The sequence below is a fragment of the Thermobia domestica genome, chromosome 1, assembly GCF_964235325.1.
Source record: "Thermobia domestica chromosome 1, izTheDome1.hap1.1, whole genome shotgun sequence".
Lineage (NCBI taxonomy): Eukaryota > Metazoa > Arthropoda > Insecta > Zygentoma > Lepismatidae > Thermobia > Thermobia domestica.
The window spans coordinates 70,209,888-70,233,442 of record NC_137454.1 but is presented as its reverse complement, the minus strand read 5'-3'; the positions used below and the strand labels follow the sequence as shown (position 1 = coordinate 70,233,442).

Here is a 23,555-nt window from a genome sequence, read left to right as displayed (position 1 = left end):
TTCCTCGAAAACCTGAAGAACATTAAGGAACGCTTTCAACAAAAACTGTCCTTCAACAAGTAACAATTGACTCAGTGGATAAAACATTCTTTGAACCTTGGGGTTAAAAGTCAAAGCCAATCGCATATTTGGAAGCATTAAAAAAAGAATCCGATGAACAGGCCAAATTGGTTCTTTGCTCCGACCTACTGATGTGTTTTGCTCAGCTGAATTAGCATATTTACCTCTGTTATCACTCATACGAAATAAATTATGTTCATTTTCGTTAAAAATTTTGGTTGAACTCATTTCGAGTTTATTTGGAGGTTCGCACTTTTATTTTTTGACAGGACAATAAAAATAAAACCATAAATCTAGTAGCAACAAATTTAATATAGTATGTATGTGTTCAAACTGAATTTCATATCTTGGGTACAGCTGTTACAAAATAAACTTACACAAAATATAAGGCATAATCATTATGAGGCCCATTATGAATCAACATTTTGGTATTAACTGAACACAATTGTCTGGTGCACACATCAAATATGAAGTGAAGAGCGAGAACAACCATTTTTAATGTGCTACTTTGTATCAAGTAATACTCACCCTTTTCCATAATCCACATCATCACAATATTATAAAACGAAAAAAAGTGTATAATACCAGCTAAAGGGAAGTGTTGAAAAAACTTTTTCTTTTTTGCAGGAGTAAGAAGAAAAAAAAAATACATAAAAACAAGATACACATGTACTGCAACATGCGATATCTACATTTAACAACATACTCCAACCCTGCTTAAATGAGTTCACATACAATAAAGAATATATTATACTAACAACTCATTTAAGACTGGATGATTCTCAACGAAAATTAAAAACTTGTGATACAAAGCACATTTACGTTACAAGTAAATTTAAACTTTTTCAGTCCATCAAGTACAGATGTTCATGCTAAGGATGGAGTCATAAATATTCGAGGATTCGATATTCATGTTGCCGAATTAGTCTTAATTTATTCTCGTCACAAGAATTAAGCAAACACAGTATTACATTTTACCCGTATTTAAGTTGGCAAGAAAATAATCACAAATAATTCGTGAAAATTATTAAAGGTTTTCGAAATTTATCAAATATACCTTGCGAATTATTTACTAAATTCAAAATATTTAAGACACTGGCGAAATAATAATAATAAAAGCGATTGTGGTTTATGTCTATGGTCTTACGCAACAATGAGATTGCGAACAAAGTGACTACTATTAAAGGGGGGGGGGGTTTCGAACCATTGGTCAGGTGCGTATCTAAATAACTGTATACTCAATAGAAAATTAACCTGTGATCCCGACCACCACAAGCTACAACGGTATTACAAGAAAGCCTAATAAAGAATTCTTAAATGGTGGCACCCTATACAACAAAAAATGAGATGTAGAAACAACACAAAATGACTACAACTTTAGCGTGTTACATCTGTGTTAATATAACACCAAGGATATCGCCTTTCAAGCACATCAGAAATAACAAGTTACTGTCTGTGAGTATTTGCGTTGGTTTTTATTGTTTGGTATGAGCAAAGCTTTTCGCAGTCACAATAATAGTTTTGTAAATCTGTGAACTGTCTGAAAACAGCCACATGAATAGTCGTGCTGCCATCTGCTTTCCTTGTGTCTTAGCACATAAGAACAGAAGATGGCAGAACTCCTCCTCATGTAAATGCTGTCAGATAATTCACAAGTTTACAAAACTATAATTGTAACCGACTGCAGAAAACATAGAACGTTATTTGGTGTTTGGTATAAATGTCAAATATACTGCGTATAGCTTTTATCATACCAAACAATAAAGGCCAATGCAAATACTCAGTCAGTAACTAGATATGTCTGATATGCTCGGAAAGCGATGTCCTTGGTGTAGAATTAACACAGAAGTAACACATTAAAGTGGTAGTCATTTTGTGTTACTTCAACACCTCATTTTTTGCTGTGTATACTCTGCGGAAATGATTCAATAATATGCTTAAAAAAAAAAAAAAAACACTACGAACTTCACTTCGTTGTACGTAATACATCATTTTGTATACTAAATACTTATCATTAAAAAGCAATTTAAAAGATGTTGAACAGCAATAGTGATAGTAAAGATTTTTTTATTTCTAGAAACTGAAGCTGAAATACAATTCTCAATTCATTACTCATTTTACTCACAAACTACTGCTGCTGAGTTTAGCAAGAAATTTAATGTGGAGAATTCTCTTTTTTTTAGAAAAAGAAATAGTTAAAAAACGAAAATATCTAGACTTAAAATTAGGCAACTAGTCGAAGTTTTGAATTAACCATTCTTTTTTAGCATGAATATCTGTACTATATGCGCTTTTCGTGATTAAACAGCATAAAAACATCTTTTAACTGAAATGTTTAATTTTTTGCTTTGTAAACATACAAATTTAAAGCTGCAGCAGCAGAAACAGCAGAATACAAATCAAACAACACACTGCTGTGACAGATAGGCATAAGTACATAAGAGTATGCATTTGTGTGTGTTTACACATATTTTTTTATATTTTCTATATATAGATAGATATATATATTTATATTTGACAATGAAACATGCACCACACAAGACAGCCATACAGAATAAATTATTAGTTAAAAAGAAAAATATCAACTGGTATATGGATCAGGAGATGAATCAGGAGACAAAATAATTCATGTTAATTAAACATGAATGTAAATTAAAGCTATGAATTCTAAAGAATGCAGATATTTATTATAATCGCATCCTGTATAAAAAAAAAAAGTTTTAAATTCAAATTCACAAAGAAATCGAATATGTCACTTTATTACGCAATACACATTTAAAAAAAAATAATTTTACATATTGAAAATGTTAACAATTCACGCTGGAAACTAGAAAACGTATCTTTATCCCCATAGTTAACTTGCAGGCGAAGTGTTTTTTTCTAGTTGTAAGCACTGTCATAAATAACGCGAAATAGGAATATTAAATATAGCATAGACACTCCAGTGTCACTTGTCACTACAAGGGAAGTGCAACGTCACGTCAAAGACGATTAATTCGTTTTCTGAATCTGTGAATTACAATTCCCCAATTAACCCTTTGCGTACCAATGACATCCATGTGGATGTAATGAAAACGTGCCCCTTATTAAGGGTCGTATTAATCCTGGAGATGATGAGAAATTTATTAGTGAATGCAAGACAAGATTTAGTTCTACTATTTCTCCTTAGGTGACAGCACCTTACTGACAGGCCTAAGAGAGCATTTAATTACAATACACATGTGTTTGTTTTGACGATAAACAATGAGCAACTTCGAGATCGGAGAAGGAAAACCTTTGTCTCTGATCTCCAGGAAGTGTTGCCAACCGAAAGCAGCATAAAATCCCTCCAGGACATAAGAATTTCCCTTTTTTAGTCCAAATGTTCCACAACGCAAATAATTGTTTTTACCAGTAATGTGAATGCTCTTCTCACATGCGCACAAGAACTATACCCTATATAACGTTCTAGACAGTCTTTTAACAGTAAATGAAACCGGTATTATAGCACGCATATAGGAAAATGACACCTGGAACGCAATGGGTTAATGCTTAACGTGTAAGGAGTCAACAAAACATCATAACATGCAAAAAGAGAATTTTATAATTTCCTACAGAACATTCAGCACACCGTATCCCGTCTTATAACTCCCTCTTTCAAAGATTTATTGCGAATCTTCAATGACGATTCCATGTATAGCTAAACAGACAAGTGACGCCATGTATCAGTTTCTGATTAATAATTGTAATAAGTAACAAATTACCGTTGTGAACATCATCAGTTACTATTACGAATATTTTTTCTCAAATAATGGTGATTTCATTCCAATAAATGATTTACGCAGTCTAAAGTATTAGAAGGACTTTAGTATGCATGATTCTGCATTCTATAGTCTGTAGACACAAGAAGTTTTGGAGGGTGGTACTGCATCACGAAACAGTGTAATCTGGCTTAGAAAGCTGAAAACAGCTCTGACGGAGCTGTAACTTGGAAATATATTATTAATGGTCAGACAAAATTCCTATTGTTATTATTTTCAAAGCCCACGTAACAGTAATTGCTTAAATAACAGTATACATTACCATGGCATTTTCTTGTGTTGTTAATGTCAAGTTAATTTGCGCATTTAAATTTCATTTGAATAAAGAAGTAATTAATAAACTTCTACATAAAATAGAATAATAAAGAGGTATTGCAGAACATTAATGATAAAAATATAAACATGGAAATTTTGTTTTGTCGCATTCGCTTTTAGCGATCCTACTGACTATAAAAATCTCTCTACAGACCCTAATCTGCGCACACATGCATGGAAACTGGCAATATGAATTGCACGGAAGCACCTACGATTCTACACGATCCTATAATCTTTACAAACTCATCTGCTACACGATTGGTACCCTAACTTTCCTTTCCTTAGTATCTTCAACACGATGTTTAAAAAACTTTTAACCTCACATTATGGATCAACATACTAAATATATAATTACCACTAGTTTCTTTCAGTGCTTTTCCAATAAGTATGAATGTTATTATGCGAGTCTTTTAATGATGTAATTCTTTTATACGCGACGTAATTTAAACTAAAACCAAATTTTGACATGACACTGGATTACTGAAAATAAAACAATTATCATTATATAATCCTGAATCCATGCAAGCTTTCTTGTAGAACGACAATTGGAAATAAAATCACATAACAAAAGCTGCTTAAATTCTAGTCGTAGCCACGTAATTCTTCCATACGCAATATTATAGTCGCAGCTACGGAATTCATCATCACTAGGTTTAAAAACATTGATGATCTTTGTCAATGTTAGTCTTACTCCTTTCAACATATATGTACATATTGACATTGGGTCAAATTTTGACATTTTAACAGGAGCATCAATTGTTATTAAAAGATAGCAAAAATAATTAGTATTTATCTCATGAATATAATAATATATTAAAGTGATTAGGTCCGATAGATATAATGAAACCGAATTACATAATATTAGATCTTAAAAATAAACAATAATTCTACTAATAATTATAACGAAATCTCTAATAGACATCTCTAAAATAAAAGTTTAATTAGTACACTTAGACATTGGTCGTATGAAGGCTGTCTTTTTTCTTACGTGTGATTCATGTTTCACTAACAGAATAAAAATTAACAAGATTATACATACATCCATATTTGTTATATCCTAAAATTATACAAAGTAACTATTCTGTCACTGTACAGTACAACTCATAGAACAGAAAAAAGAAACCCAAGCACTCATCTTACTACATGGATTTTAATGCATCTACTCACCAAATGACTTGTGTTTTAGATTTATATGTACACACGTACATTAATTATTTCATTTATATAGACATATGCATGCGGCATTCACATACATAAGCACATCCATCCATTACACACTCACACACACACACGCACCACGCAAACGGTACATGCACATATACAGAACTGTACAACTGAACTATATCGGTATAAAAATCACAAGATACATTCTGCGCTTAAAGACAACAAAACATGTTTTTTTCTGATTACCTGCAAAACAGAGAAATGCACCAAACAACTTATATTTTTTGGAAGAAAAAAATGCCTTTTCAAGCCCTTGTGTGTATATATACTATCATATCTATTAACTACTCAAAATAGAAATTTCTAATTTTACATTAACATACTTAAAAGATGTTTATATTGAATTTCGATAATCACATTTTTCTTTAATAAAAAAAAAATAAAATAAAAAATACAATACTGGCTACCAGAAATAAAACGAAAAAATCAGGAGATACATTTAATCAGGAGATACGATGTACGAAAAGTCAACACACCAAGTAATATTATTATTTAGAAATTACACAAGATATTCACACTAATCCAAAAATTTCATTCATAATCATTTAATATGAATTATATAGCATCACATCATAACACAGGAGAACTGAATCTTTAAATATATTACATACACTATATTAACCAAAGCTAAGCATAAAAAAGTGCATATCTCTTTTTGCAGTTTATTTACATTTAATGCACAATCAAAGTACTCCCTTCAAGCCAATCCATAATAAAGCCAGCATGAATATCAGGGTGCAACTTCTGTCTGCCGTTATAAAACAGGCAGAGTAAATACATTTCGATTTCTAACCACCTCTATAATCACAAAAATGCATTAACTTTACAAAACAAACCAACAAAAAATTCGAATTTTAAAAGAAAGAATCTACACCTTCTCCTTTCTATACCCAATTTCTTTACGTTCATTTCATTTAAAATGATGAATAAATAAAATCAAAACTACGCGCAGAGGACAAACCCTTTTCCCCAGATACAAAGTATGTCACAAGCAACTGGACCTACTTAGCCAAATTGTGGTGACTCAGTGTGTGTTCTTTGTCTTTACTTACCTCGACCTACAAGCTTTCAAAAAACTTTTATTTCAATCAAACAATTAGTTTCACAAATGATAAATTACATACAAAACAGAAAAAAAAAGAGCTCGGGGGATTTACACGGCACATAGAATTCATCGTACATTGTAATTAATTTCAGTTGTGATCTTACTCCACTCCAAATTTTGGTTTACTTCTACGCAAGCAAAATAAAACGAAAAGCTAAATAGCATTATACATATACACAAATTTCTTCAAACAAAACTCGATTTTTTCAAGATGCGGAACAATGACATAAATTATGAGGATTATGTTGACAAAAACGTTCGACGAAACAATAACACTATAATGTCAAGAAAAAATATGCTGACATACACATACTTATTATTAATTACACTACATCAGTGAATTAAATAATGTTATTTTCTATTTTATTATGCTAATCACACAAAACAAATCATTATTTAACGCAAAAACCAAAAACACTATGAAATGCTTGTCAAATAACCAAATTATGAAGTACTTCAAGAGTAATTATTACTTTAATTAATTTCATATTTACATGATGATCGATATAAACGATACGAACTAAACGAATATGCTTTAAAAAATATATTCACTGAAATTACAATGGACAATAAAAGCAAAATGCAAAAGCAGTCGCACTTGACATATTGAATATGATTTTAATAATAAAACAAGCCATTATAGCCTTTCAGTTGCACATGCGTAAACGTCATCATGAAGTACTAAGAAGTATTATTATGCATCTAACATAAGATTTAATCAAAAAGCCAAACAGATAACTGAGAAAAAGAAGAAGAAGAACGGAAATCCAAACATACTATACCAAGAACATGAAAATTACCAAACGAGTGCAAAATAGTTCAGAATTACCAATCAGACACAATCAGGAACTAAACAAGTCTTGAGACAACTCGAAATATTTAGTATGTGAATTTCAATTATATGTCGAAGTTTGATTCGCATTGAGATTTAGTAGTTCGCGGAAGAACAAGTGGAAAATGTCATTGCGAAATCGGAATGCTTTTCTGAAAATATTAAAGCCATTTTCCAAGTGCATATGCAATATACCAAAAAGATCATAAATCAGTTTCAATATCATTTCGTGAGAACAACATTCTTCTAGATCCGTACCAAATTACTTCTTAGGTGATTAGTATCTTAAATTTCTTTTCCGATTTTAAGACCAAATATATGGAACGTTAATTATTGCAGTTTAAAGACACATTCAATCAAATCTATTCGCTTTTCTCACATTAAGAATAACGACCAAAAAACATTATGAAGAAGCTACAAGCATCGAACTAACACCAAATAAAAAGTTAATTAGCCAAGAATGAGATACGATGAGAAGTAACCAAGATGCACAGGTTTAAGTGAAACGATGACAGATGAACTCAGTTTAAACTCAGCCTATATCATTTACTAGAATATCTTAAGTGCAAATACTTTTGCATTACCTAAAGGAAAAAGCAAGTAATGGCAGTATCACGCGTACTGTACCTTTGCAGCTATATTTTCAAGATTCGCAACGAATGTACCTCACCATCTTTTTAGTTAACAATATAATGATCTTGACATTAACAAAGACTGTATCGAAATCTACGAGTAGTGTTCAAAAGATGCAACAAATAACTAGAAACATATTCCAACACCTACATGGTAGACCGGTTGCATTTACCGTTACATAAAATTATATACAACATTGAATTTTAAATCTCTCTCTCGAAAACACATTACAAAAAAATTGGTCTAATAAAAAATTTACACGTAATAGTCAAGACAGTTCGTCGTAACTTTCAAACTGTTGTGACAGTAACCACATTTGAAAGTTTCGTGCCAATGATGTTCAATGTAAATCGATTTTATCCTAAATGCCATGTTCTCCCCCCTCCCCTTTCTTTTCGTTCATGAAAAAAACGCAACTATTTTTGCAGCCATTACGTACACGAATCAGTAGCACAGATGAGGCAGAAAAATATTATCTGAGTTACCACTTTCCTTTCAATACATTCTTCTCAATGTTGAAGACACTTCGACACCAATACGTTCTCTTCCGAGCAACTATCTGAAAAATATGTTATCAATAGAATCTCAGCCACTATGTGACACTTCACTCTGGGGAAAGGCTACCAACGATTCTGATCCAGCAATAAAGCAAATTAGAATATATATATAGCGCAGAAAACAAGTTGGGAGAGTCTTCCGATATCCAAAGAATTATCAACAAAGATAACTCAACGCCGGCAAGCTGAATCACTCTTTTCCCTAAAGGGATTGAAAGAAAAACCTCTTTTCCACGGAACGCTCGTTACCCAGCTATAATTTTTGGAAGTATGCTCACAATTTAACACCTCACATTGCTGTCCCTGATCTTAAATCATTCCAAGCAATTTCTTTTTTAAAAATCAATAAACAAATATATTCCTGACCAGCAAGTTAATGTATCCTCATCTTGAGCAAATAATATTAAATACTACTTAATACTAACAAATATTTACTATGAGGTAGTAAAGTCAGTATGCGTGAATTACGCATACTCTATAGAATTTATAGTGTATATGAGGTATACAGTTTACAGTAAATTTGTAGAAAACGATGAACAAAAGAAACAGCTGCAACTACACAAAAGAAAAAATACATCTAAAAAAACGTACGTATGGTTTTATTTTTTTTTCGCATTTTCTACTATATTTTACTTGTTTTGTATTCCACGTAATTTATATCTATCTATATTTATTTATATATATATAAACGCTTGCAATTTCTTTTTAAAACCCGTTTAAGATACCTTTAGAACAAGGTTTCATTATACCTGAGACATGGCAGTTAAAATCGAAAAAAAAAAAAAAATACACACTTATTAGCACACTTTGACAAGAAAAAAATCATTCATTCACATCTGTTCTCTCATTCTGGTAAGCAACGAAAACGACGAAAATAATTAACTTCAATTCATTAAGTGTGTTTTCTTATCTGGAAATCTGATACACACTTGAAGGATTTCATATCTATGTATATATACACAAACACACATCACGCACATTCATACACACACACACACTGTTGTTGTGTCACTGGTATACATTTGCTATTTAACGTATCATGTACATCTTTCTTAGATTTTTATGACAAAGAAATGGATTTTTTAAATTATTACTTTCCCCCTGAAAAGTAGAATTCAACGTTTTTCTTTAACGTAAGTCAATACACGCTCACGCTCACATACACTCTGACTCTCGCATGCACTCTTAGTCTCAATGTTAACTGTGAAAGTATTTTTTTTTTTTTTTTTTTAAATCTAGATTAGTACAATAACAACTTGTAGAGGAAAACTGCACAAAAAGGAGAGAAATTTGTACTTATAATGCAACTGTCATGACATTATTTCCATGAATTAAATCTTTGTATATTTGTTTTTATAAGTTAAATACGCATGAAGATAGTCAACCAGTTGTTGTTTTTGAATAAACTAATAGTATTTATGTAAAGCAAATTTAAAAAAAATGCAGTAATAACTTTCCCTGAATATTCCTGAGTAGATTGTATTTGAATGGAGATAAATGGAAATAATAAAGTTAACCTCCATGTGATTAACATTCCTGAGTAACTATGAAAAAAAGAAATGATTGAAGAAATGTTTATATAGCCTTACTGTTCACGAAATAGGAGACCATCTGTAAAAATAAAAACACACGCATTAACTGTACCCTATACACAATATAAGACATGTCTAGAATACTGTAGTGTTCGTTTTCTCTCGTGGCTTAAATAGCAATCAAATCCAAAACATTTCCTTTTGCTAAAATCTATGCTTATCGAAACAGAATTCAAACTTTCCTTTTTAAGTTTCTATTTGTATTCAAACATCTAAGTGTGCTTACATACATACATACGCGTTTTTATATACGAATACCAATATGTAAAAACTTGTCTTTTATCTCACTTTTTGAGATGAACTAAAAAGAATGTTCGTGCAGTTTCCCACTCACTATGAATAGGAATTATAAGCAATTAACTAAAAGTAAAAAATAAAAATAATCAAAAGCCCTTTCCCTTTTACATTTGAATATGCATACTTAAAAACTAATAAATATAATTTACAATTTTTTTTTTTAATGTTTGTTCAACTGAAGATGCAGCTCAAAAATATTCAACAAAAACAATGCTGGACACTGACAGAGACAAGACCGAAAAGGATTTCTTTTATTTTCTGACATTATGCAATGCTATACTGAAATGGTTACAAAACTTGATTGTAGAAAGGGGGACGTTTTAATTACATAATAACACAAAAGTGCTACCATGTACTAATGTAAAAGTTTACTGAACACTTTCTTAATGCTTTAAATGTTCATATTTCTTTTAGTAAATCAATTGATATAAAACCACTCAGTCTTATCTCTGTCGTTAATTACCAATTATTATCTGTAACTGTAATTTTATTATGCAAATAATTTTATTATCAGAAAATTCTTCTGTTCATTTTAACCAAGAACACATTTTATTTACTCTGTTATCTCCACTTTTTCTCGTTTAAAAAAATATCTACTAACTCTATACCAGCACTATGAATAAAATTTACACCAAACGAAATCTTTTGCTCCAACACATTTTCAGACTGTCAACTAAAATACATTCATCACCTATTACTATTTTGTTGACATGTAAGAAGTTGCTTGAAAAACATACTTTTCATTTGAAAAAAGATGTATATGAATGCAAATAAACGAACAGGCGCTAAATACGATTTTGTTTCATTATTTCTTGCGGTCAAACAAGGAACTGGTTTTCTGTATTTCACCACAATTCAACCAGTAGGGACCCGGAAATGATCCTTTTTTTTAAAAAAAGGTACAAAGTGAATGGGGAAAAGAGCAAATGGACTGTGATAGGTACCAATATAATTACTCCTGTAACGCTGGTGAATTATGGCAACATGTGCACTAATGGAACCCCAAGAGAACAGTTACTCACCTTTTTCGCTGATATATATATATATATCTGTATATTTTTTTTTCTCTCACTCTCTTGAGCATCTCAACTGTAACAACAACAAAGCAGTGAAGACTAACAGAGTACAATCACGACAAGAATAATGAACAAAGTTATCTGAAATGTTCCAATAATTTGCATCTTTGAACAACCTGCAACAATATCAAGTAAAAAAAAAAATCATCATAGTAAATATTAATACATTTAGAGACATTTGTCTTTGTGATAGCAAACAAATTTCTTTTTTTGAATAAATAGAAAGAATAAATCATGCCTAATACTGTATGAGGCTACAATTATTCTAATAATACCTAACTACACAAACAACATAAGCAACAAAACATATATTTATATATAGAAGATGAAAAATTGTGTTGTTCTTGAATCAGCATTCAGTAAAACACGGGCAACGACAAATCATGGATACTCCATAAAGGAAACAAATCTGGTACAATAAGCAATGAAGACGATCAAAACGGATATAGAAGGGAAAAATAACTTACCTGTACATTGTGCACGCTTTTATAACAACAGGTTCAACACAAATAAAAAGTTAATAACCTCCCACCATATCAAAGAAAAAAAAATCACATTCTGAGCATGCATAGCACATGATGACATAATCACCTTTCAAACCCATAACGGCTTTTTCTCACTCACAATGGGGCTTTAGTCCATCTAACAATGCATGCATCAAATTAGAGCCCCGCTCAACAATATAAAATCAAAAGGTTAATAATATAAATCATCTTTCTCGCATACATACACACACACACACGCGCGCGCACAAACATACAAAATACATGAAGTGAACAACACAGTTACAAATAATAACATGGAAAAATGGACACATAATTATAACCTGAAAACGGTATTTCTATTTCTTCGACATTTTAAAAATGAACATTACGTTTTCTTGTTTAATTTTGGTGTCCACAATTAACATTAATAAAGTAGATGAATGCTGAAATATCGTTTGTACAACATTGTAATTTTTTGTTTAGACAAACCAGAAAACAAAATTTGTTGAACAATTTAAAAATTAAAAGTAACATTCAATAATATATCTCAAACACACTGTACTTAAATAGTGATAATGTCACATATTTTGAATATACATATACATATACATATATATATATATATCTATATATAATTACCTGAGACTGGCTGGAGAGAAATATACACCAGTGTCCTGACTGTATCAATGTGGTTATTTCCAACATTATGAAAACCTGTACAAAGTCCTCATAGAAAACAGTTTTAAAATGGCTGTACAAAACAATATATATTTTTTTAAAATATTATATAGAGAATTGTCAACGAGAGCTGTCATTAATTTACTATCTCAGATCTGAAAACTATAGGCATGAAAATAATAATAATAATATATATATATATGTATGTACAAACCAATGTACAGAAAATACTGTAACTTATGTGTAAATAATGGTAATGTAATTATTTACTGGCAAAATCAAAACCAGGAGAATAACTGACTAGGAGCAGATACCAATTGTTGATATTGGTCACTTCCAACTATAGACATAAAAACCGTGTTCAGCATACAAACAAACAAACAAACAAACGAACGAAGATATTCAAAAGGAAGATAAATTTAATATGTAAGTAATGCATTAGTACCAGAATTCTGCCTTAAAACTGAAGTTCACTTACACAAAAGAAAAAATAAATTTACAAAGCGATGAATTCACTGGGCATAAATGGTTCTTTCAAAAAACAAAAGAACATCGTATGCTTGGATCTAACTGCTATTTGGCACTAGAGTCTTTATTTAATAACTGTCCCTGATTCTCCCCACAGGAGAGAAGTTAAACAAATAGATGATCATTTGCAAGTGTCTTCCTGAGATTTAGAGATGTAATCTGTTGCACTTTCATGACTAGTTTTCTAACAGGAGAATGATGAATGAATGCTGATATTTGCCTTCAAATGAGGACATATAACAAAATAGTGTATATTTTCTTCTATTCTTTGTGTAAATTCCTTCAAGTAAAGCCTTATTAAATAAGACTTCTATATATTTATTTAAAGTCCTCTCTTTAATTTAGTCGGAACAACCTGAGAAAGGAAATTACACAAAGGATTCACAAGTAACTACACATCTGCATGCCTGATGACAAGTCCTTTCCATAACAAACATTAAAACTTAGCACACTTCATAATCATTTTTTTTTAAACACACAAAGAGGTAGACACACATACGTTCTATCGTTCTATAACCCTCCCAATTCACCTTTTCAAGAGTGAATCTCTGTCATCAGTAATGCAGCCTAACACAATTCTGTGAGGCACCATGCACCAGTACCCCAAGGGCACCTGATGAAGTGTATTTTTAATTTAGATGAAAGTGCTCTGTGTTCTTCAAAATACATAACCTGATTTCTATGTAAATAGTTTAAAATCTTAAAACTATCTTTTTTCATTAAAATTCATATGTACAGTATAACCCACTTCCCACATACAGAGTCAGCACTAATCTTCAAACACGAGAGAGCTACAACACTTTTGTTCTTATACGGACATTCAGAAAACGTGCTGGAAGAAAGAACGACATTAACCTTACACATACTCTTATTTGCCCTCTAACAATGTAATATATTTATATTTATATATTTATATATATATATATTTATATATATTTATTTATATATATATTATGTACGTTTATATATAATGCAAATAAGATCAACTGAGGTATTTCTGTTATCCTGATGAATTTGTGTAACAGTAGATTTTTGGTCTCCCAGCACAAGGCTAAAAGACATGAGAATAATTACTGGTTATGATTTGACACCTGAGATTGTATCATTTTGAGGCTGATTTCTGTCTTGTGCTCGCGAGCAATATGGCGACGGACAGTATTATTTCGTGTGAAGGTCCGGCTGCAGAAGGGGCAGGGCACACGTATTCCTTGGTGGCGTTGTCTTATGTGAGCACGCAGGTTTGTTTCATACCCGTAAAGTCTCTCACAAAATGGACATTGCAGTTTCTTTCCTACGGGAGAAATGAGAGGAAAATTAGAGATATGATGCATAAATAATTTACAATTTGGGTTTTACACTGTTCAACCATATTTTATAAGGAAAAACCTGAGGATTTTTAAAGAGTGGAGAGATAATTTTATTGTTATACTGCTTGTCTAAAATATTCTAACTCAGTAACAAATTTTGAACATAAAAAGTAGACTTACAGAATGATCTAACGGATTTAATCTTGTTATAAAGAAAGAAAAAAAAAACACTGATTTCCTTCTTGCAGGGCCGGCCTTAGGTGGTGCGGGGCCCGATTGGAAACATTTTGCTGGGCCCCAGGTTTTTACAACTAACTTGCACCAAGGTCTGTGGAACTTATATATATATATTGCGCTCTCTCTGCTGGTCTAGTGGTGCGCCTGTGGTGTACATAGTCTCGAGCCCGTTACTAAAGGCATACTTGAGAATGATTGAATGAGAAAATGAATTCATCTTCATTGTTTGTCACACTCAATGATATATGATAATCTATTGTCTGACGTTTTCTTGACATTTCCCACTGCTCTTTATGCTATTCTTTCAAAAATCAGTGACTTCATAATTGAGATACATTGTTCATATATTGATCCCTAAAACCTGATTCAATTATAGTTCAATGATATAATAATTGTAAATCCCAATCAACTGTGTTCACAGCACGAAAACACACACGAGACACTCATTTATTCTGTGAAACAAACGTAAATCTGGTGACGCGACGGATGCACTTCAGTATTCTCCCGCACATAGGTTACAGTAGCACCTTCTTTCGATTATTTTTGTTGGTTAGTAAGGTTAGTGAAAAGGCAAGAAATCTACTGCACCTTAATTTAAAACTATTGATAACATAACAAATAGCAAGCACAGCTTAAATTTATTTATATGTTTATTTACATTTTTTTTTTTTTTTTTTTTTTTTTTTTTTTTTTACATATAGTTTTAGTAATAAACTTTGTAGCACTGATAGCACATATCTACAGATTTCAACTGTCGAAAATATGCAGAGATAAAACAATGCAATCCTTACTAAATCAAACGTCCGGAAAACGAAAATGCAGTCACTTTTTTCGTATCACCCTCAGATTTTCTGCTGTGATAATGACGATGATTAATTGCTGATACGAGTATGTAATTTGAGATATAAAACAAAAGGTGTTTAAGAAAGTTAATTCTGTTTTAATGAAAGAAACACATGTATGTGATACCAAACATTGCAAGCACATCATTTACAAACTTATGTGTATATCGTTTACGTATTTCTATACAGGATGTTCCGGGAAAAGCCGACAAACTTCGCATGTGAGTTCAAAACTTCAATATACGAAAAAATCTGCAACTTTGATCGAAAACGCTTAGTTACGGAGATAGGTATAATAAAAGGATAAAAGGAATGACTAATTCCAATAATTGCTTTTAATTAGCTCTCTCTCCGTAATTAAGCGTTCCCGACAAAGTTGCAGAAAAACATTTTTTCTTGTATTGAGATGCTGAACACGTATGGTAAGTTTGTCAGTTTATCCCGGAACACCCTACATGTTTACTTATAAGCTTGATTAAGAAAAATGATCAACGGTAAAGACAGTTTGAAAACATTTCCCGTTTCTATGTTGTGGAGTCCTCTTTCAGGAGGAATTAACAGTAATCTCTCCTCATGGACGGGTTCCATTTCCCTTTATAATGTTTTTCCATCTGCAAAATGTTTTGGTGAAAACGCTCATCCTGTTCATTGCTTATAGCAGCTAATTTTTCAGAGAAATAACTCAAATGGAAATGCAGACAGTGAATTAATTTTAATGTAGATATTTCATCCTTGTGCCACGCAATTTTTCAAGAAGGTTCTGTATCAGTATTTCATAATTTTCTTCTCTTACAAGTAAACCTATCGATGTCGAAATCTAGTTTCTTGACTAAATTTGGCAGAGAAGTGTGGAATATAAAGAAACGAACGTACGCAAAATTTAAAGTTCTTCCGTCCATAAAGACGGCCGCAGTGGCCAAAAATGTGATTAATCAGAATAGGCCATAGAATATATTTCAAGTTTGAAAATTTCATTTTATTTGTAAAACGCGTAAAGAGATGAAAAACAAGAACGCATGAACTGACACCGGGAGGAAGTAGACATCTATTTGAAAATATGCTTATCATGGCCGCCATCTTGTACCTCGCTCGACTTTTTTAAATAGAAAAGGGGTCATATATCAAATTGGGCTAGAATTTTCGAGAAATACAATGGTGAGGTCTCTTTCCATAAGTTTATACTTTTAAGACATAATGGAATGCACACTGATATGAATTCGTTGGTTCAAAGATTTCTTAACAGCTGTAACTTTCTGAAAAGAATTCAAATCAGGAAAACCTAATGTACACTAGTGAGACATTATAGGTATTATAGGGAGCTAGCTTTAATGCGAGGCTGAGGAATTCAGAGTTGATTGGCAAGTTCCCCACCCCGTCGCCAAGAAACGGTCACTCGACGGTCCTGGGCAAGGCTGCCAGTGTGTTGTAAAAAAAATCAGCTAATACTCACTTAATTCAAAGAGTTTATGCAATTATGCAATCCCTATGGAAGATCTCTGTATACGTGGACACACGCAAATTAGGCTGTGATAACAAATGCTTCAGTTTTTTCTCCCTCGCTTCTTCGTCGCACTGCACTATGATCTTACTTCTTACTTCTTTAGCTTCGCTGTGTATAGTTTGCCCTCTCTTACGCCGTGAAGCCATTGTCAAGTGAATAATAAGCAACAAAACCGCAACCACAACAGCACACAACAAATAACCAACTCACACTCTCTTCAGAATGACATTCATGTGACAAATTTTTAACCCTGGCAACGCTGACATATAGAAGGAGGGTAAGGGAGTATTGCAAGAGTCAGGCAGAAAGATTGTTGAAAATTTTCCCCTTTTACCTCAGCCCCCGCTGGTAAACAAGCTAGCTCCCTATAATAGCTACTTATGAAAAGTATAGTCAGTCTGAAATCGTTATCGACTGCAGACAAAATGAAATGGTGATGAGACGATCACAGACCTCAAGGAACTGATGGAAGATGACATATTTTCCATTGAATTATTCGAGTTAGAGGCCAAACTGTCATAAGCAGCCACCTATTCAGTACGCGCTAGTATACATTCGATTTTCCTGACTTGATTAAAAAAAAAAAGTTTGCAGGAGAGGGCAAAATTTGTCCTCTGGTTTTTGTATTTTTAATAGAGAAAGAATATGCAAAGAAGTCGCACTGAGGCTGATTTATTTGATATCATCTCGGTATTCAAGATAGTATCACATGACATAATCAGTAAGAACGCCAGGGACTTTTACTTAGTGGAGTGTTCAAAATAAAAGAGGGTGTGCACCCAGAATAATGATATACATTTTTACACAAACTCAAAGAAAACAATATTTTACGCACAAGGGTGTGTATAAGGAAATTTGGGTGAGTGTTAGGGGTATGCAGAATACTTCCTGGATATAATATCTAGTTCTACGACAGAAGCTGTACACGTTTTAAAAAAAACTACTGCAGCATTAAATTCAGAAAATATTTGCTTATGTCCGGAAATTTATCACGAACTATTGATTTATTTGTTAGGGAGAGGCCATATCCCCCTTTGTGGAGTCCATGGATGTACTTGTATTGCAATTTGTTGTTGTGTGTACTTGACAACCGAGAGTAGCAGAGCCATCGTAACGAAACCATAGCCACTTGGCCAGAGACCCTGCGAGCAGAATGGCATGTATTAATTACATGTATTAGGAGCAAAATTTAGTTATAGGGATCACAACATACTTGTTTGCTTTGGGGCCTAATATACTGTTAAAACGGCACTGGAGAGTATAGTAGACGGCACTAGCGCGGGACCCGATTGGGAGCAATCGGTCCAATCGACTTAAGGTCGGCCCTGCCTTCTTGATACCTTCAGATAAAAATTCCAGAATAGTTTTTCGAAAACTGTTACCGTACTTTGAAAATTAAAATAAAAATGATTTTCGGTTAAGAGCAGAACGACCTAGTTTGAAATTCCTTCTGTCCTTGGCTTTAAATGTTATGGGACTTCAATTGTTTTAAACTTATTTACATTTATGAGTTTAACCCTTGTATCATCAATATTTCCTGCACCTTTTATTTATCTTGCGCTGTATGTATTAACATTTATAATATTACTGTATTATTTTTTGCATGATATATTTCTTTAGACGCCAAGATCACCAGCTAATTTCTTTTGATTACAAAGTGACACGTATGGCAATGTTTCTGACGAACTACTTTTACATGATATTTCTTGCATGTTTTTTTTACGAAAAAATAAAAGATAAAAGTCATCTAATTAAATTTGTCGACAGCAGCATGTAAATATTTTAAGTAGTTTTGCGCAGAATATCTAAAGCCAACATAAGACCAAACATTAAACCATCTAAATGATGTCAATTTAGTTACTTTATATGTAACTGCTATTTTAAAGAATCTTGAAAATGCATCAATACTAATACGTCTATAACACAAGCTTAACTTCATTGCAGTGCAAAGAATATGTAAATAGATTTTTCAGTATGACTGAATTACTCTACGTGGACTTTTTTTTCTTTTCTTTTTGACGTTTCCATTTTTCCTTCAAATCACAACAATAACTTCAACAATCGTACACAATAAAACAAAACAAGAAATTGACCATATCTACTGCTTTTCACTGTTATTATATTCTGGCATTCCTGTAAAGTAATACAAAAGACCACTCGTATCTTCCTTTCCAACATTCCTTCTTCCTATATTAAAGAGAAACAGTAGCAGCGATACTACAAAATGAAGCAACTCATCAGATACATAGTACATATTATACTTTCCTCTTTTTATTTTTACTAAGTGATTTTATTAAAGAGTTCACACTGAACATCGTTTACCATTTGCAATTCGACAATGCGGAAGCTTCTGGTGTGCAAAGCTGTGGAGCTGCTGTCGAGTCGAGCCTGTCTCTTTTCGAGCTCGGGCACCAAATACAGCGAGCTTTATTCTCTAGACAATGAGCTACTTGCCCACCAAATTTCTTTCAGATCCAGAGGCAGCAGTTGTTGCAAAATAAAATACCAAATACAAGGCGAACCGGGCCTAGTTTGCTCCTGATCGAGCCCGACCAACAAATATAGCAGTTTTTTATTTCTTAGACCATGGGCTATTTGCACACCAAATTTGGTTCAGATCCGCCCAGTAATTAGAGAAATAAGTATCTCATATATATATATATATATATATATATATATTGCAGTGAAACTATAAGCTTCCGTATGCTTAAGCCGAAGCAAAAACAGACATCAAAATCTCCAGTGGTAGTACGCATTGATGATTAACTTGAAATATGGCTGTCAGTGTTACATGTAAGTAAACGCGCAATATGTTAAATGTACCGTTAAGATTGCATAACGATGTGGAAAAAATACATAATGCTTCTTATGCATCCACTTTGTGAATGTGTATAGAAACGAGATCACATTGAGTATATACTCGCTACTTCGCTTCGTAAAACCCATTCGATTACATCTAGATTTGGTGACATTACCACTTGGGGGTACACTCATAAAAATTTGTATGTGAAGAAATGAAGCAGTCCACTACATGGTAATACCTTGTATGTGTACTTGTTGCTTATACGGGGAGGAGGGGGCAAAGTTGGGCAATTTTTTGAGTCACAGTATTCTAATTTTTCATATTTTTAGGACGTTTTGTTTCTTCTTCTTCTTCTTCTTCTACGAATAGGGCGGGAATTGCACAAATGTTACATCGCTGGAATCTGCGTTCCATAAGCTTTCTAACGATATAAGCTTTTCAATGACACTGTGATAATTAGGAGGGTCAACAGGTCTGCCAGCGCGAAGCTCTGCAATAGCACTTCGAAAATGATATACAGGGCACTTCTCATAGGAATTCTGTCCTGAATTTTTATCTCGCTTTGTATTGCCGCAGTGGCTATCATTTTTTAATATTATTGTCACAAGTGTGTTGCCTACACATTAGCATAAATTTGTCAACACTGTGAGGGTTGCCATCCCCCCTAATTCTATTTTTCTTTTAAGGATTTTTGTTTCTTCCTCTACGAATAGGGTGGGAATTGGACAAATGTTATCTCGTTAGAATCTGCGTCCCGTAAGCTTTCAGCGATGTCTCAACCACGACTTTGTGATAATTAGAGAGGTCACCAGGGCTCCCAACGTGAGAGTCTACTATTTCGTTCAAATACCTGACGGGCGTAGATAGGTTAACGTCGCAGGATATCCACACCAAAATGGTTGCCACATTAGGCAATAGTTCTTCTTCTTAAGCCAATGAAGAAATGGGGAGCTGAATTAGAAGAGAAAGAACAATTGAAAATGATCCTCAGCCTGAAAAGCCCGTTGAAGCATTAACCCAGGAAAACATTACGAAGTCCATGAAAGTGTAATTAATGATCGCTAATTAACCCATCAAGCAGACTGCTGAGACACTGGGCTTGTCAACTTCACAGAATTGTCACCACGTATCTGGAAATGAGCTTAGCGAAATGGGTATCTAAACTTTTAACCTCTGCCCACAAGATGACTAGGCAGACCCAATATTTCAAGTAATAATTTACAGTTTCCCTGGACAATCCACATTTGTGACTAGATTCATGACAGCAGATAAGACGTGGGTCCGCAACTAAAAGAATCACAGTCAAAACAAAGTTCCAAGCGGTGAAAACAGCCTTCTTTCGAGGTGGGAATTATGAGGAGTAAATCAGTACCCTCAGCGTCAAATGTGATAGCTATTATTTTCTTTATCTTTTTAGAATTTTGCGGGGGGAGCGGGGTAGGGATGGTAGATTACCTTCTAAAAGGATGCCGATCTCAACCCTACTTAACAGCTTTGGGATTAGTTCCAGCACTGATTGAAGGCCCGGCCACAATTCCTCAAAAGCACAACCCCACTGTTTGCCATTTTGCATGACGAATGAAGGACAATACCTGCCAACGTCTACCGAAACTTAATAGAAATTCTTCCTTGGGAGGGTTGTTACCATGGGGAATAGTGGACATACGGTATACAAACTTCTTATGAGCGCAAGGAACAAATTCTTGAGATGTCCGCTCATTAATGACATTATAGGTATCTCAGGAGCGAATTTAGCAGAGTCCTTCAACATACGACTTCTACGTCAGTAAGCTGTTAATGATTGAGTACTACGGTATGTCGTTGAATTTTATCTTAATAATTTCAAATTACATCTTACTGTCTATTTTCCACGTTTATAGTGCCTTAGGATCCAGTCTCTAGTTATGATCAATGCAATGCAGTGTTGCCAACGCGGTAGTATTTCCTAACGGTATTAAAAATACAACAAAGAATTTCCTTACACGAAACCTTGAAGGATTTAAGCAGATCAATCATGGATTTTAAGTTGGAAAATGTATTATCAGCACATCATAAATACTATTGACATTGTTGCTACTCTCTTGACTGATGTCAAGTTATTGCCAATTCAGAATGCGTACGTAATAGTGAACCAAATGTACATCTCTTTCATGAAGCAATGTTAATGAACTTTGGAAGAAAAGGGAAAAGAACAATCGTTCAAGCCGGACCATGATTGAAATATATATGAGAAAAGCTAATTATCTTAATGAAAGTAGTTTCGGAGAGAATTACATTAACATCACTGACTAAATACATAAGAGGGTGGGTGAAAAATAACTAGATATTTTAAAAATAAAAATTATATTATTGATTTCATGTTGAAAACAGTACGATAATATATTTATTACGATTTCACTCGTTGATCCTGGAAGCAGCACGAGCGCAATGTAAACTAACACGGTGGACCACTTATCTGTTTATGCGCTCAGATCGCAGTCCGGAAAAAAAGGCAGCTCGTGAACGTGGATTATAAAGGCATACAATAGTGTGGTTTTACATTTTTTTTTTAATTAAAAAAAAAATCGCTCATGGAAATTCATGGAGGCACGGGTTCAAGAGATTATTGCCAACATTGTAATTGACTTCTTTCAGAAAAGTAGCAAGTGCATACCTGAGCGTTTGACAAAGGTGAATAAGTTGAGATTTAACATTTTTTTTTTTTGTTTTCTTATTTAACGATGGACATGTACTTGTTTCTTTAATAAATAAGAATCAATAATACAAAATTTATTACAGTCTTTTAAAGATCGTTATTTTTCACCCACCCTGTAAAATTTCCATTAACTTTGTAAGTAAACTCAGTCCACTGTTATGCCATTTAGGTTAAGAAGACGGATGATTAATGAACGTGAATAATTACGAAATAAATACTGGAAAGAGAATATTTGAGGAAACGGGAGAATCCTGAGCAAACACCACAAACAAACATGCCCGGGATCGAACCACGTACTCTTCGCACCAGATGTGAGCGCTCTACCGCTGAGCCCCTAAGGCAGTGAACTAGAGAAAATCAAGAAGTAATTATCGCACTATCAGGCCCGAAAGGGAAAATAAAAGTGGAAGACACTAATATTTTCTATATTTTCTGCTTTGTACCTACCCGTACAGGATATCTCATGTTGTTCTCGAAGTTGCAATGCTGCTTAATGTATAAGTACATTTTATTTCCGTTACGTAGGCATTTCGACGACGTACTATCTTAACGCACAGCCGTTTGAAAACCTAGGTTTCTACTAAGTTGATCATACTGAACTAGACATCATAGCAGCAAAAACCCTTGTGGATATCCTGTATAATAATACAGCATATTCGATAACTTCTCTTTGACTGCGTACTATAACTTATACATAGGTATATAAAATAACGTATGAATTCACAATTCTCAAATTTTGATTATGCTGTAACTTGTTTTTCATAGGCATTAGCTTTAGCAGCTACTACTTCCGAAAAGATCATACGTTCAATGTATCTATTAAATAGGATTTTCCTCAAGACTTTCGAAATCTTCATACAGTTTGGGAGGACTTACTTTGAATACCAGTAGCCACAGAACAACGATCGAATAGTATGGACGAACCTGGTGGTAGAATGGCTGGAACTCTGTCCTCTGGACTGGAGGTTCATTGACTGGATTGGAGTTT

General features: G+C 33.2%; 1 protein-coding gene across 6 annotated transcripts in view; it reads right to left on the bottom strand.

The window, feature by feature from the left end:
* Positions 1-352: 352 nt before the first annotated feature.
* Positions 353-23,555, bottom strand: part of chinmo (Chronologically inappropriate morphogenesis) — a 67,203-nt gene continuing 44,000 nt past the window's right edge. For all 6 annotated transcript variants that reach the window (XM_081758488.1, XM_081758480.1, XM_081758505.1 and 3 more), the window contains exon 6: positions 353-14,473. In XM_081758488.1, the coding sequence (XP_081614614.1) occupies positions 14,253-14,473 (221 nt within the window). In that variant the 3' untranslated portion in view covers positions 353-14,252. The remainder of the gene's footprint in view (positions 14,474-23,555) is intronic.